Source organism: Haliaeetus leucocephalus, unplaced genomic scaffold (assembly GCF_000737465.1).
Source record: "Haliaeetus leucocephalus isolate CR32 unplaced genomic scaffold, Haliaeetus_leucocephalus-4.0 Scaffold722, whole genome shotgun sequence".
Taxonomy (NCBI): domain Eukaryota; kingdom Metazoa; phylum Chordata; class Aves; order Accipitriformes; family Accipitridae; genus Haliaeetus; species Haliaeetus leucocephalus.
Window position 1 is genome coordinate 1,808,169 of NW_010973158.1, and position 16,664 is coordinate 1,824,832.

The 16,664-nt window shown below is 37.8% G+C and overlaps 1 protein-coding gene across 1 annotated transcript in view; it reads left to right on the forward strand.

Annotated features, from left to right (window-relative positions):
* The first annotated feature begins 3,259 nt into the window (after positions 1-3,259).
* ADAMTS6 (ADAM metallopeptidase with thrombospondin type 1 motif, 6) overlaps positions 3,260-16,664 on the forward strand; it is a 149,773-nt gene continuing 136,368 nt past the window's right edge. Inside the window, exons 1-3 of the mRNA XM_010580531.1 lie at positions 3,260-3,356; positions 4,130-4,494; positions 12,049-12,217. Coding sequence (XP_010578833.1) covers positions 3,260-3,356; positions 4,130-4,494; positions 12,049-12,217 — 631 coding nt within the window. The remainder of the gene's footprint in view (positions 3,357-4,129; positions 4,495-12,048; positions 12,218-16,664) is intronic.

A 16,664-nucleotide genomic window follows, 5' to 3' on the forward strand; every position in this document is an offset into this window, starting at 1 on the left:
GGCAGCAAGTGTGGTGACGCTCTTGGGACAGCGGTCTGCTGGCAGCTTGCCTTTCCTAAAACTTCAGCTACCTTCAGTCGAAGGGACGCTCTAGTTGCCCAAGGCGCCTTTGCTTAGATGGAGGCTCCCTGGGTGACTGGCCTGAGCAGTTTGGCTAGTCACCTCCCCGTAATCCACTTCCTGCCCCACAGTCTTCCCGTGTGTGTTTATGGCCTTTTTTCTCCTCATTGAGTTGCAGTGGGTAGGAAGCTCATGGCATCAGTGACGGCACTGCCACTCTTGTCATCAGTGCCTGCACAGAAATGCCAGTGCCGTGCACCTGCTTTGTCATCGGCATCCTGGATTTTGAAAAACATCTCGTACTTTTTCTTTGCTGGTGGGCAGAACTTCTATAATTAGGCGGGAGCTGTGGTTTTAGGTAGCAGTTCAGGACATGGAGCCACACCTGCTCTTAGCAGTGGGTGAACGCGTAGTTTAGCCACGAGGGAGAAAACACTTATTACTGTAAGCTTAGTGTTGACCAAAAGTGTCATCTTGACAACAGTGAAAAGTGGAATGCTGACTAAATGCTACCGAGGAAGATGGAAAAAAAAAAATAGGGTATAGACAGTTTACGCTTTGAGGTTCCTACCAAACTTCATACTGGAAGTACTGTATCTGGAGTTACCCGTCCGTTAACTACTCCTTAACTTACCCTTCACGTCCGTTAACTACTCCTTAACTCAGAGCATTAATATAGCTATGCGTGGTCCACTTCTATCAATGCTCAAGCTGGCTATAATACTTTTGGAAAGGAGGTTAAAAATTCTGCTGAAACTTCCAGCAAGCTTAATGTGAAAGGAGATTTTTCTTGTGTGAAGCTTGGTATGAGGGAGGCCATTTCACGCAGACCCCTGCAAAGACACTAGGTGTGGGTGTCTGTTGGACGCTGTTGACCAATGCCCACCATGTGGGCTGTTGGTGTCTAAACAATGGGCACTGCAGTTTATGTCTAGTATTCTGAGCAGCCTAGCTCCTTAGGTACTACAGTTGCAGGAGATCTTAATGTTAGGATAACTTATTATCAGCCAAACAGTCTGAACATGAGCTCCCTGTTACAATTTTTTGGCTAAGTAAAAGCTGTGAGGCAATGTTACCTCTATATATGGCAGTAATGAGCCATTACCAGACTACAGCGTCCAATTCTGGTGTCTGTGCATGAAAAGGGATGCTGACAAATTGGAAAGGATTCAGAAAAAAACTGCAGAAGTATTCAGACATCTGGAAACTGGATTGTACAGCATGAGGTAAACCAAATAGGTTGAGCTGCTTATCGGGATGTGTCAAGAGGTGCTTGTATCAGATTATAACTATCCATGCAAGGAGAAGAAAGCAGCTTGTTAGCGGATGGGTGAAGCAAGATAACGGTGACAGGAATTTGAAAGTGGATGTTCTCACATTAGAAATAAAGCACATTATTTAGTGTACTGATGTAGCTGAAGAGTATGGGGTTGATTATGTGTCTTCAAAACTTGTAAAAATCTAAAAGCTGTAACTAAATATTAGCTGGGAAATAAAGGGTTCATATGGAAGGCCAGACCAGAGGTTTTATTAATATGCTTTAAGGCCTTGCTGCATGTGAATGGCATCACTAAATCCATATGCTTCCCCAGGAAAAAATACTGCTAAGCCAAGCTATGCTTACAAATTATCTTTTATGCCCTCTACAAACCTCATTAAATCCTGTGTGCTGTCTTGAAAGATATTTAAAATACAGGTATTAGAATGATCAGATTAACCTCATTTACACAGTAATAATTAGATGTATTTCAAAATGGCTAAGAAGTTTCCTAATATTCACTGTGATGCTAGTAGATAAGATTTGCATGACGTTGATTTTTTTCTTGAGATGGCATGCTACAGCTCTTTAACCTTTACAAATAATCCACTGGCTGCAGGGGTATTACCTGTCTGAATGAATATTGTAAATCATTCCCAGAATTTTAGAAAGGCAAATTTATCTGGTGTATGTGTAAGTGACTCTGTATACTTTTGGAAATTTGTTTTTGAACAGTCTTCCCTTAGGTGTTCTGTTTTTCCATTGTCTGCTTCAGCAGAGTTTGCTCTCTGCACAGGTGTGCTGCGGGTGCTTAGGAGGACTGATTAGTACCAGCTGACAAAACACATGGTTTGGTATCCCATGATACTGGACTGTTGGTTGGTTGCATAGATCTTCCATTTAATCCCTGGCTGCAGCTAGAGCTGCTTTTTAGTATTACTGCAATAGTGTTTTAAATGCAAAAAAACCACCCCACCAAACATGTTATTTGCCTAATCACATGACCTGCAAAATGAAAATAAAAATATATTCTACTACAGTAAATTGTAGTTAAGATACATACAAAACATTTTTTACGACAAATATTTGAAAAATTAGAATGTGTATGATGAATAGCTTCAGATACTGAAATTTGTTCCTTGGTATTAGAATGTGCAGCATTCCCATTTAAGTGAATGAGAATTCTGCCTGCATAAGCAGAACCCAGGCCCAAGTAATAACAGAATACGTGCTGCAGAAAGATCAGATAACTGTACTCTGGATTCTTTCCCAGGTTGTCTTTTGTCTACTAGTGTATTGGGTCTAGTTATTCACAGCTGAAATCAATGAGTGCATAGCATTGATTATAGCTGGAACAAGTCTGAACACAGTATTTGAGCAACAAGAAATGTTAATTTTATGAATTCTTAGGCCTATTTAAGATAAAGTCGATATGTGCATCTTAAGCTATATGGATCTGCTGATAAGTTTAATGGTAATTCATGGGTTTTTTTGTAAGATTGTGACTGTGGACTATAGAAGTGATAATGGTTGAATTTTATTTAAAAAATGTTACATTGCGTAGTTCACTATGATGGCTTAGTGTTTTGCAGTGTAGATCTGTTTTAGTAGAAAGAATTTGCCTTAACTCATTTTCTTTTGTTTTTCAGGAGAAGAAACGGAGCAAGTTCAGTAACTATCCCGTCTAACGTCTTACTGGTATCTTAAGGAATCTTACAAATACTTATTTTCAATTGAGAAAATGACTGCAGATATAGAAGAAAGTACAGGTTGCTGGAAAAGAATACCTGTCAAAAAGTGGAACATCCAATAGTTAATTTGGAAGTAGTATAAAATAAATATACCTGTTATGGTGCGATTCTGGAGTGGAGTTAACTCTATAGCACACAGGTAGCTCTCCAAGGAGGAAAAAGAAAAAAGAGCTTTCTGCTTTTCTAAATTATGGAAATTTTTTGGAAGACGTGGACATGGATTTTGAGCCTAGTCATGGTTTCATCGGAATTTCACAGTGACAAGAGACTTTCATATAATTCTCAAGGTAGGGTCTGACCTCTGTGGCTGACAAGAAGCATCTATTTTTGCATTGCATTTGGGTAGTATTTTCTAAACCATGTTTATGTAATTAATGAGATTATATGGGCTCTGCTCTTAGCTTTATCATGATTCATTGTCATGGAAGTTTAAATACAGCAAATCTGATTAAATTTTTTGTTTTAATTTTTCTGTCTCAATGTGGGGAAAGCCTTGCAAATTAAATCTAGTAAAATGTGGTACTCGATAATAGTTTAGAGACTTGCCATAACATTAACATGTTTTAGTCTAGGAAGTAAGGATCAACTCTTACTTCGATCCATTAACATTTATAGTTATAAATGAAATGAAGAGCCATTTACATTTTTTTACAATATAATACTTTTCATTACTACTGTTTCTATTCTTGCAGGTGGATCTAATAGCTTTTGTCTTTGAGTGATATCACTAGGAAGAATGTGTCCTTCTTAGGTTAGAATTTAGCCCCAAATGTTTACATATTTAGGTAAATAGGAAAAGACGTGTAGTTAAAAACTTTTGTGTTTCCAGTGACATTAAATTAATAGGAAACGGAACACATTTTTCTTGATGTAAAAAGAAAGAAAAGAATGTTTTATTTTATTTAATATCTTGTGTTTACCTGAAAATGGCTTTTAATCATGAGGGTGGTGACATTTAGCCACGTATGGTTTATGTTTATACTACTACTTGTTGTTTCCTGTTATATTTTCTTTTCTTCTATACCCACTCCCTGGACTGTCTTACCTTGTGATTACAAAGAGGAATTCCTGTCTTACCTTGAACACTACCAACTAACGATCCCAGTAAGAGTTGATCAGAATGGAGCCTTCCTCAGTTTTACTGTGAAAAATGCTAAACCCTCAAGAAGGAGGAGGAGCACAGACCCTTATGACCAAGAACTGGCAGCATCTAAATTATTTTTTAAACTTTCTGCCTATGGCAAGCACTTTCATTTAAACCTGACTCTCAACACAGATTTGGTGTCCAGACATTTTACAGTAGAGTACTGGGGGAAAGATGGACCGCAATGGAAGCATGATTTTTTAGACCACTGTTATTACACAGGATATTTGCAAGACCAACACAGAACAACTAAGGTGGCCTTAAGCAACTGCAATGGTCTGGTAAGTGCACATTGTGTGTTCTAGTATAATAGTGTGCTTGTCCCTTTTAAATTACAGAAGAACTTAATTGGCATATTTTACAGTTTTTTGAGTCCGTGTGGGAAGCCATCAGACGGGAAGGTGCAGAAAACTCCCAAAACCTGATCTGGGTCCTGGGGAAAAGTAGTAATCAGTTTTTCAAGCTTAATTTTAAGTACTAAGACCCAATTCTGTAGTCCTTTAGGAGGCAACATTTTCAGTGTTTACAGTGTCTGCACTAGGGCTGCAAGATTAGGTCTGTGCTGAGATCGTTGCAGGTTATAAAAATGTTGCAAGCTCGAGGGGCAGGGAGGAGGAAACAGTGGATCCTTCAGGATGCTGACTCTCTCCAGAGAGACATGGGTTGAACTGAACACTTGCTTGTTGTCTCTGAGAATTTGGGTTTAGAAATTTTGAGTAAATAACAGGGAAGAGGCTTTGCTTGCTGTAGAGGTGATCATTGCTATAAATTCAGAGAGTGAAGAGGAAAGTAGATCCTTTGGAAGTACCAGCATCAGAAAGTAATTACTTACCTTTTTCAGAAGTATTTTGTTTACAAATTGTAAACAGGTGTATTTAAAAGTAGGATTAGATATTTTCATCTCTTTTATTCTCATCTCATTTCACTGTTGATCTCTTGATCACATGATGGTAGTATGGAAAAAAGCTTCTTTTATTCCCAACAGAAATTAGAAAACAAATGCAAAAAATTAAAAAACAGAGTATTGAGTAACAAAGTACTAAAATAGAAGGACGTGACTAGGAAAGACTAAATCAAGAGCCAGTAATTTCTCTAGTAAAAGTATATGTATATATTATGGTTATTCATTCTGGTTTCAATTACAGTAGAATACTGGTCAATCTCCTTGTTAGGATTAGACAGATCTAACTAACTGCTAAGGGAAGAAAAAAAAAGATTACACAGACTTGCTAAACTAATTCCTATTTATCCTTGGAAGTGCTATTGAATAATGCATCCTGGGATGTTATATACAAACAAAAGCCAACTGCTTCAGACCAAGGTGGGTTGCGTTACACCCAGCTACTAGTTAAAATGGTGTTGCATTGAGTGTGGTATCACAGCTTAGTTAATACAGACTAGTAGTGGATAGGTCTGAATTAAGTACAATTTTCACTTTGGTTTTGCAGTTCCCGTATAGTAACTTTTTTGTCACAGTTACATAAACTCTTAAATTAATACAGTTAATCATTTTGCTTTTGAGTTCTCTTCAGCTAAAAATACTATGGAGACCAAATCCCCGCTTTCAGGACTCACTGCTAAAAGAGGCTGCATGCCTCTATATCTCCAGAGTTTCTGCCAGTTGAGGCACAGACTGGTTGGTCCCCTTGGAGCCTGCAGTCAGTGCCATGGTGCTCCCATGTCAGTTCCTCTCAGACCTTGGCCAAGGACTGAGCCAAGAATGCCTGCTCTTGCCTTAGACGACTGGTTTTCCTTTCATGTTAGGAAAACAAGAGTGGGGTGAAGCAGGAAAAGGGCCATGTTTTCCTATCAGCTTTGCCCATCTCTCGCTCCTCATGGCACTTCTTTTCTTCACAGAATTTAGCAGCATGGAAGGTGCCATGGTGAAGCAGAATCTTCTTATTTGCTACTGTGCTTTACACTCCGAGGTGACATTTAGCATTCCCATTGCTGCACGTTTTCCTTCTGCCCTGAGGCTTGCTCTTTTGCTGGAGTGAGGCCACCTGTTGTTCTGTGGTTCTGGGTTGTCAGTATGTTAACTTGGTGTTTCTGAGTTAAAATTTAGTTAACTTTAGTGTGGAATGCTTCCGAGTTAAATAGTCATCTTCAGTGCTTTTAGTTGTCATCAGCTCTTGCGTATTTCTTCCAGGTATTAAGGCAGCCTTAATCCCGTCTCTGGTCACCCCACGACTGGCACTCTCGAGTTCTTCACGGTCATGCCTCTTACTTGGGACTGCAAGTGTCAGGTGTCCACAGCATCTCCTAGAAAGGTCTAGTCACAAGCATGTGAGGCTCCTGTCATGCTCCAGAAGCAGCAGCACAGGTGACACAAGGCTCTTGCTCAGAGAGGCAGGAATCCTGCAGAGTGGTGCAGAGATAGGCTTGACTCGGTGTCATCCTCTACTGTACAGAAACTCCTCTGTCATCCAGTGTTGACAAGGCCTTCCAGAGCACTGAGTAGGGGAGTTACCACTTCATTCAGATAAATCCATCCCAGAGTTATTTTTAAATGATGATTCCTACTGATGCATATTTTGTTACACAGCTGCTGGTTAGAACATGTTTAATAAAGCAATTGGCAGTGAATGTTGAAGACAATATTACATGTTTTAGAATTAGTGATAGTTCAGAATATGTTGTGCTTAAGGCATTTGTTGGATTTTCCGATCTGATTGTTGGTCTGTAAGAGACTGCCAGTCACATTCTGCATAGTCCTTCATTAACATCTGTCTCAAAGCCAGTCATTTTAAGTTTAACTCTAAAACCAGTAGTAATCTTGTAACAGTGAGTGTTGCTCACAAGCAGAATTTAAGCATTCTATTTATTCCAGTTGTCCTGTTGGTCGTCAGTAATGCCAAATGAGTCAGATTTCTTCCCTTTGGTGAATATTTTGAGTTATTCTGTTTAGTTATTCAGAGTGGTCAGGTGAGACCATGGTCTAATTAACCTGAGTTGTATGACTTTGAAGAACACAATGAGTTCTAGTGGAAGGAGGGCTTTCTCTCAGTTTCATTATATTAAGTGATGAGAGGTCAGTTCATTTCCCTGTCACTGTTTCCTGTTTCAGCCTCTCCCTCTATATTTCTCATTACCAAGTGCCCCAGAATTACAGGCTGCTACTTACTGAAGTTGCATTCCAGCAGTTTCCGTCTGCTGGGCCCTGATTATGCTATAAATTGTCTGAAGTTACGAGAAAAGCTCTATAATCCAGTGAGCAGTCATGTGAGGAAATTGAAGGTCTTGTCCGGCAGGCTCCCTGGCTTCCAAAGTCATATTTACTTTAGTGGATGTTACGTTTGTGGATGGATTGCAGGTTTGGATTTCTCATGAAAGAGCCTGCAATGAGCAGCATTTTGGGGCTGTTGGATGTTGGGTGCAAGGCAACAAGGCTGAGGCATTGCCTAAGCTGAGTACGTCATGCTGAAGGAAAAAAAGGGAAGAAACAGTGGTAGATTGACTGAAGAGAGTAGATCTTCACCTCAAGGGAAAGAAGTTTGTCTAATTCTGAGGGGAGCAAGTCTTAAAGAAGAGTTTTGGAGATCATAGTAGTGGAATTGAGCAGAAACCAAACTTTTTGCATTCTGATCCACCTCTGTCAGGTGTCAAAGCTCTTAATTGAGTGCTCAAACAAGTTTTCCACAGTAGCAGATTTTCTCATTTGGAGCTGAAAAGCCCAGTAGTGCGAAATAATTTAAAATGTGTAGAAAGTGATTATTATTAGGAAAGTGAATGAGAGGTGAAATCACATTTTGAGGCTACTGTGGTTCCGAGGAAATGTTCAGTGTAAAAGGCCAAGTATTTCCATGGCATGTGAAGTTCCATGCACTGAGTAACATTTGTGCTGGGTAACACAGATGTCTTCATCCAAACAGAAATGATAAGAAAGCACAAGAAGTAGGCTGTGACTAAAAGCATGACCTTACTTGGTTAAACAAAGAATTATTTTGCTGGAAGACTTCATGTTTGTTTCATGTATTCCTAAATTTGTATGTGTATGAATTATTCATATTCTTCTTAAATTAGCTCATTTGAAAGCTGATTCTACCATAAAGAATGCATCTACTTTCATAGATTATAAATTGCATATAGTACAGTATTTTTGAGTCATATGTAAAGTAATGTCTAATTTATAAAATAATCTCTAAAGATCAGAAATTATATTGAAAAGGATTTAGTGATAGATCAGTGTCTTTGAAGTTCTGTTTGGTACTAATATGTATTTGCAGTATAGGCTTAGTATTCAGAAAATTACATATAAGCTGTCCCTGTCCTAGTTTTGTCGTGTCTTTGGATTCCGTGATGTACTCTATCAGGCCAGATCACTATTTTTTTCATCTTTAAGAATACAGTAAGCTAATGCAATCTTCAGTCATAAAAGCACACTGAAGTGTATAGCCAGCTGTAGACATACTGAACAGCACTGACACATTTTCAGAAGTTTCCATTACTAGTACTTTATATTAAAAATGGGTAAAGCATAAAGTCTAGAAAGATTCAAGGCATGGAGAAATTGTAAAACAGTGGTACTGTGTGAAAAAGGCACGCACTTACTTGTCCTCCATAATTCAGTTTGCTTCTGTGACTGATGGACATCCCCCATTTGAAGGAGGTTAAGGCCCCAGCTGGACAGCCTGACAGAAGAAGATTCCTTTTCACAAATTCAGGGGAACTCCATGTGGATTCACAGACTTATCTAAGCATGTCAAACTGCTGGATCCAGGCCTTACCTGTGTTAGCAGGAGTTGACAGTCTGTAGTGGGATTGGTTAACACAGGACCTCAGACTGTTTTAGATAATAATCTTGGGAATGTTGCTTGGAGTAGCCTGCTTGGGGCATTCAGCTTGTTTCTTAAAGTCATGATATATTGTCAGAATCTTTTGCTGATCATTGCTATGTCTTAATGATATTTCTTATGGTTTGGAGCAGAAGTTTAATTTACAAACTGTTCAAATACAATAGCAAAACTAAAGAAAATTAAAATTAATTCCTTTTAATGCTTTAAAAGGACATTTTTTCCAAGCTTCTTTTCCAAGTGAAATTGTGTTTTGCTCATGTAGTAGATTCTAAGCCAAAACCAAGGTTTAGAATGTTGATTTGGATATAATAGCATAATTCCCACTATTTATTAATCAGGCATTGCTGAATGCACATACAAAGGAAGTATCTCTAGCCACATGAATTTTCTCATAATTAGAATAAATGCTGGTTGTCACTGACATAGGTACTTTTTAAGTACAGAATTCAGAGTGCTGATTAAAAATCAGTCACTGTAATTCACCAAGACAACTTGCATCAGTTCAATATTGGAAGAACAGTTTTGTTTGCAAGCAAAATTAATGTTAGGTTTAAAATTGTATATGTATGCTGGACTTAGGTGAAGGGCATGTGGAGGGCAAGGGCGTTTCCAATGTTTATCAGATCACTTGGCTAGCTGCAGCAACTGACCACATACATGTTTTGACTACCTGGTGGTGGGTGTAAGTTACAATTTATTTGCAGTTCCTCAACGAAATGTTATTAAAATCTTGTCTTTTCTTAAACCACCACAGTGTTCGGGCAGATGAGATCAGATGTCAGCTATGCATAGGAAAAATTAGTGATACTCTCCTAACCTTTTTCACTGTTGGTACCTGAAGGAACTATGATCATGGTTTGCAGACATTTGTAATAGTTTTTGTGTATTTGCTCCTGCAAATACACAAACTTGTATAGAGAACTAATGCTGCAATTAAGTGTTTATGGCATCAGAATTGACTCGCTCCCACTGAGGTCATCTCACTGCTTAAAACTATCGGTTTCAGTATCTGATATAAATGTCTCATTCATGCTTAGACTTGTTAACCTGGCTGGACTTGAGTACAGACATGAAGGATGTTTGCTCTGGTGTAATCAGATTTAGGTTAAGACCAGCTCTGTTGCAGAGACAGAGCCACAGGTTGGATGGTACCTCTGTCTCCTCAGGCTTGGCATGAAGTTGACGGCCTGATGGTGTTGGCCAGAACCACTCTGCAGGACTCCCTTCCTGTGGGAACATAATACCAGAGCTTATAATGGCTCAGGATTAGCTTGAACCCAGATGTCTGACATCCAGACTGGATGCAGTCCAGACTGTCAAGGTTCTTTCTGCACATCTGGCAAACCCAGTTACAATTTGGTTTGTATTTTCAATACTATTTAAGCAGTAGTGTACCAGCAAATGATTTATTTTCTAGTAAAATCCTAGACTCCAAGTAACAAGAAGGCATTGTGAGGGGAATTTGATACCCACATCTTCCAGGTGAATATAGACCCTGATGTTACCTTCTTGAGGAAATAATTGAGTTCATAATGAAAAATACCACTGATGAGGAGCACGTAGTGTTATAGTCACTATGTAAGGAATCTGTAATTGAAAGCTGCACTGTGTTCATATGTGTATTTTTCGAAATGTATAATAGGGTTATATTTGGAAAACACTGTTCTTTCTGATGTGTTATACAGGACTCTTTATTTTGTAAGTTTTATGTTGTTACTGAAATCCAGTTGTTCCAGGAGTGAAGAACAGCAGGCTCTTGATGTACAAAACAGTAGCAGGATGGGAGCTTTGACCAAGAGTGCAATGGCAAGCCCTGATCCTAGAAACAGCTTCAGGATATTTAGAGCAGATATGGAGCAAGTGGTCTTATGGGTGATCAGAGGTCTCATCTGAGGAAAAAGATACCCCCTTTAAAAAAGGTCTCATGCACCGTACTTGCTTTACAGATCAAAGGTGTTATAGAAATTTGTGATGCATCAAATCAGGATATGAATGGAGAAGTTCCTGCTTCTAGTCTCCTACCTGATGACTAGCTCCTTATCCTATTGTAGAAAGTTCATACATTCAGAATTTTTTGGATACAGATACCAGATTTTTTTTATTTAGCAAATATAGGTGTAGGAGTCTGTGAGGGCTTATTCCCCCAATATTTCTATATCCAAAGGGCTCCCAAAACTGGATTTTCTGCTGAAGTTCGGTTTTAATTGCTGAAGGTTCAGGAAATTGCATAGTTAGCCTGAAATCTCCCCTTTCTTCCATAAACCACTTCCTGTTTGGAAGAAGCTGAGTTCACAAATGTGAAAGTTATGAGAACAGAATATCTACTATTCTGTGCTGCAGTAGGAGGAAAAAAATGTTCATTTGTCATGAAGAATGAGGTCTAGTGCACAGTCTGCAACAACTCGGATTTGCCAGATTTGTGGCAAGACCTTTTAAGGAATAAATGCTTTGTAAATAGTGTATCCAAGTTAATATTAATAATTTGATTTTAATAACTAGCTCAGTTTTGGGATTAAGCATCTGGATGTAAAAATGCTGAATGGTTTCCCTGAATATACGTTCTAAAATTAATCCTTCATGCTGTTTTTCTTTGATGCAGCATGTGGCTTTAAGCATCTACCGGTGTAGCATTATAGAGGGATATTGGTCTCGCTATTTGAGCAAGGCCATTTTGGCTTGGCATCACTTTTAATCAATATGAATCATGTAGTTTTGGAACATCTCTGTGAAGAGATATTTGTCATATACCAAGAATATCTCTTGCTTTCTTACCACATCCACCAAAAATGATGGGAAAGAACTCCAGAAACTGGGATATTTTTATTCTTTTCTCGTTGTGTTGCTTCTAGGTGCTTACTCCTGCTCCCACTAGAATCAGTGGAGGAGAGCTGGCTTATGCATTGTTTTCTGTGTGGGCTTATAGTTGTGGATTTCTTCACAGAGATAGATGATAGTAAAATGTTGTTTAAAGTTAAGCTTTTAAATAGGAGTTTTGTATTGTCTCTTGTAAGTTTTTATTTTCTTATTTTCTTCTTTAAGCATGGAGTCATTGCTACAGAAGATGAAGAGTATTTTATTGAGCCTTTAAGGAATATAACAGAAGATTCCAGTAACTTTAATTATGAGAACGGTCATCCTCATGTTATATACAAAAAATCTACCATGCACCAGCAACATCTTTATGATGACAGTCACTGTGGAGTCTCGGGTAAGTGCGTATAAGTGTCATTCCTTTTAAAAAATTTGTAACTTAAGATGTATTTTAAAATCTTGCTTGGTTCACATGTAAGACAATGGAGAATGTAGCAATGGGAATCCTCCTTTTGGGTGATACAATATGCCCTGCTGAAAAGTAGTTTTGCTTTTTTTTCAGATTCAGATCGAGAGTATAGTGTCTTTCAAAACTGAGACACTGCGAGTAAGTCTTGTTTTATGCCTGTGTTGTGTACAGTGGTAGAAATGAGCACAGGCTTCCTCAAAATGTGCTATAAATCTACTTTGTTCCCCAACTGCAAAGCATGACTGAGTGACTGAGTATTACAGCTCAATGTTTAGTAAGTGTTCCATCTCATGTGAGGGAATTTGACATACATTAAATGTGTTAGTATTACGATCAGTAATACATTTGGAACTGGAGTTCACATCTATCTTGTTTACAGAGGTTTGTGGTGTTTTGATACTGGCTTTTGGTTCAGTGGGTTAACTTTATTGCATAGTAGTTGAATATGTGATTTACAGGTGCCTTATGGGAAGGGTTATATAGTTTTGATTGAGAGATATTTTCCTTGTAAAGCAGTTTTAACTTCCACAGATACACTTTTCAAGTACTTTTTGGCATGATTTTCACTTGCTTAAACTGAAGCTGAAAACTAACTTCTTGACAACAGCGTGTTCTAATCTTCTCAGTTGTTTATATCTCAGAAATAGCTTGTTCTTTAAAGTTCAGTCCTGGACAGTTGTATTCCCTGATATTCAGTGCACAGGGCAGGCTGACAAATACTAATCTTAAAATAATGTCACTGTTCATGATGTAACTTATTTCAGCTTCTTTTGAAGGTTCTAAGTTCTACTGGCACCGACTGACTAAACTTACAGTACAGATTGTCTACAAATGCCCATGCTTGGGAGACAGTTTTTCTCTGTTTCAGTTAAGTGTGTTTAGGGTATGTCACACTTCATGTATGTAACTTCTGTTTTAGTTTGGAAGACTTATTCCACCTACATGCTTCTAATACTGCAAAACAAGTTTTCTAGCTATTACTGCCTGCTGACTGTAAAATAAGAGTACTAATGTATGGTCGTTTTTAGGGAAAGCTGTCACTTAAGCCTCTTGAAGTAAGTGAAAGGATTATGAAATGTAGGTTGATGCAATTTTTACCATTATTATATCCCTAGAAAAAGAAACGATATTGGCCTCTGTCAGATGTTATCTTCTAGATTAATGCTTAGTCAGTCATTCCTCTCCAAGTGAGGATGAAGCAGTGGCAGCTAGTTTGGCCAGGTTGCATTCAGTCATTCTGTCAGTAACTGTTGAATGGATCATAGGTTGATCAGAGCTATGCATCCTGCAAGCATTTTTTGTGAAACATGCAGTAATCTTTAGCATTTATTCCTTTGTATATTTGATGCTGCTGTTGTTCTTGTAAGCTCCTGTGCATTTCCTGAGCTTTCATATCTGTCACTTCCAGAAGTCCTTAATTATTAAAATACTAAAGCACTGCTTTTTTTAAAGCCTGAGACTACTATCAATCTCATTGATCTCAGTTTCTCCTTTTCCTGTTGTTCTGTATACTGCTTCCACTCCATGCAAATTTCTGAAAAAATTTACTCTTCCCCAGAACCCCAAGGTCTTACTTTTCCAGATGACGTTCTCTTTTAGTGTTCTCCTCATGGGTACCAAAACCTTTTAAACTCGTTTTCTGAGCACTGTTGCAGCTTTATCCCAAAGTGACATGGCATCTAAAGCATCCCCCAGAATACCTAAACAGTAAAATAAAATATTAATTTTAAGTTTCACAGCTTTCAGACTCTAGGACCCAAGTTTACAGTAATCTTTGGGGCATTTGACTTGTTTTGGAAGTTTTGAGCAGTCCAATTTTGTGTTCTAAAAAGCAGTTGTAATAAACCTGTAACTGCCTTTTGGCAGTGTATAATTTATTTTGCCTGGAGACTGATTTTAGCTTTACCTTCAGAACATTTTTGCCAGTATAATATGGTGGGAGGATTCTGCTTGTGTAGCTGTGCCACTATTAAAGGTCTGGCAAGTTTCCCCTGCTGTAATCTAGACCTAAATTTATTGTGTACTTGTTCTGTATCGGGGAAGTGGTTAGGATTTTGAAGTGTTGATAGAGACGAGGAGTGTTATTTCTGATGTTTCAGAGAGAAATTGCAATGATTGGTAGAAAGTGAGGTGGGCAATTTGGTGAAAGATTGATCAGAATTGGTTGGGATGAGCAAGTGATGGACTACTTCATAGTAGAATTATGGTGGCTAATACAAGAGAAGAATTGGAGAGGCAGGGAGATTCAGATAAGAACATGGGATAGATTTTCATAACCTAAACTAGATTTTAAGCAGTTAGGCATAAGAACATTTAAAAACCGAAAAATGTTAAATTACTATTTCATGTATGTATCATCACCCAGTTAACTATGCTTTGTTAAATATAGTTGAAATTGTTAAGGCCTTGGTAAGAAGTTGGCCACCGTCCAATTTCAATTGCTTCAATGGGATTTGAGGCCACTGGGTTACCTTGCAGAATGCTGTGTTTGGACAGGATTGCGAAACAACAAAAGTTGACATGTGAAAACTGCGTAGTGGCAGATTATTTAGGGATGGCTCTACTATGTCCTGCTTTATGTGGTGGTTTTACTCATGCCAGACTTTACAGTCGGTGTATTCTAAAATGAAAAAATGCTTATGTATACATTAAATGATGGTGTTAAAACAGTAGGAAAAAACCAGCACATAATGCTTTGCTTCAAAATATTCCCATAGTTGCAACTTACATAAGTAGCTTTCTGTTGATTTTGAGATCTTCTGTTTGTGTTCTCTCCTCTCTCTCCACCTTCACACTCACCTAACATCTTTAAAGGACTGAATTAGGAAAACTTGGGTACCATAATTGTGAACTCCATGTCTACACACGTTTGGATTTCTTTCCATTTGCAATTTAAAACCTAATTCCCTGCATTTGTAATCATTATTTTGGGATTAATTACAGTGTTTTTCTGTAGGTTTTTTTCCTTTCCATTTTTGCTTTTTTTTACTTCCCAGTAGCTATGTTTGATGTTAATGAAGTTTTAATCTTTTTCTTTTTTTAATCTAGGAATATGCTGGAAAAATGACATAACTTGCCACAGAAGTATTTTTAAGTGTATTGCAAACTTTTATTGACATGTTCTAGCTTTTTAAAGAAAATTCAGTCAGCATTATTTAGTGTTTTTAAGTAAAACAGCATAAGCATTGATAGATCCTGGAGTGTGAGCTTAAGAACTCAGGCTTGTTTCCAGCTTTCCCATTACTTTGAGACCAGCTGAAGCCTAAGCTTCTCATCTGATAAGAAAAGGAGAAATGTTTGTTTTTGTGAAGTCTTCTGAGACCTTTGTTTGAAAGATGCTATCAAGATGAGTACAACATCATCTTTTCTTTTTTTCTCTGAAAGTTTTCTGCATGAGCTCATCAGCTTTCAAATGTTTAGAATAGATTTGCATCTTTGAATGAAAAATTAAGAATGAATGTGGAAGCAGTGTTGCATTTCTGAAGTACATCTAGCACTCCAAGAGCATCAGAAATCCTCAAATGTCACCATTTGTTATTTGAAAATGAAGAGTGGATTTTTAAAAATTTTAGTACAGAAGCTGTCAGAGAAAATTCTAGACATTCCTAAATCACTGCTTAAGTGAGATGAAAGTCTTTGAACAATTAAAACAACTTTGAATTTCCTACAATAGAGATGAAAACCAGAGAGAAGCTTAGTATTCATTATTGAATCCTCAACAGGCTTTAATACTTAATACCATTTTTTTAGGATGGATTATACCCATTGCAGAACGAGGAGAATTTTGTTACTGACATTTTTTCAACTGCCAGGTTTATTTTCATTTTTTGACTTTTCTAAAATATGCACCTTTTAAAGCCAACACTGTGGCCTCAAAAATTGTGAAACACTGCAACAGTGGGAATGCTGAAGCTTTATATTCCTGGTTTTGTCCTGAACATACATTCTTTGCGTGTAGTTATTGCTCTTTGAAAATAGCATGCTTAGTTAATTGCATGAAGCATTGCTTTTTCATGGAAGGTACTGGTCCTATCTCAACTCATCCTAGCTGAACCAGTTTTAGTAGAGGTAAGGATGCATCTCAGAAATTGCTCCCTTGAGCAGTCCTGTTCAGACAATTATAAAAGTGTCTAACTGTTACCTTTATTATGTTCATCCATAACTAGCAAGAATAGCTTAGATATTTTGAAATCCTACTTAGGTAAAACCAGACTAACAATATACTTTGATAAACTTAAGGCTGACATCTGTGTGGGCCTTTGTGGAAAAGAGATATTTAATACACACAAAAATGCCAGTTTTGCAAGGAAGGGCAGGTACAATTTTGTCCTGAGGACAGGAATTCAAATTCAAATTAAGCTTGTAGTGTTTGTTT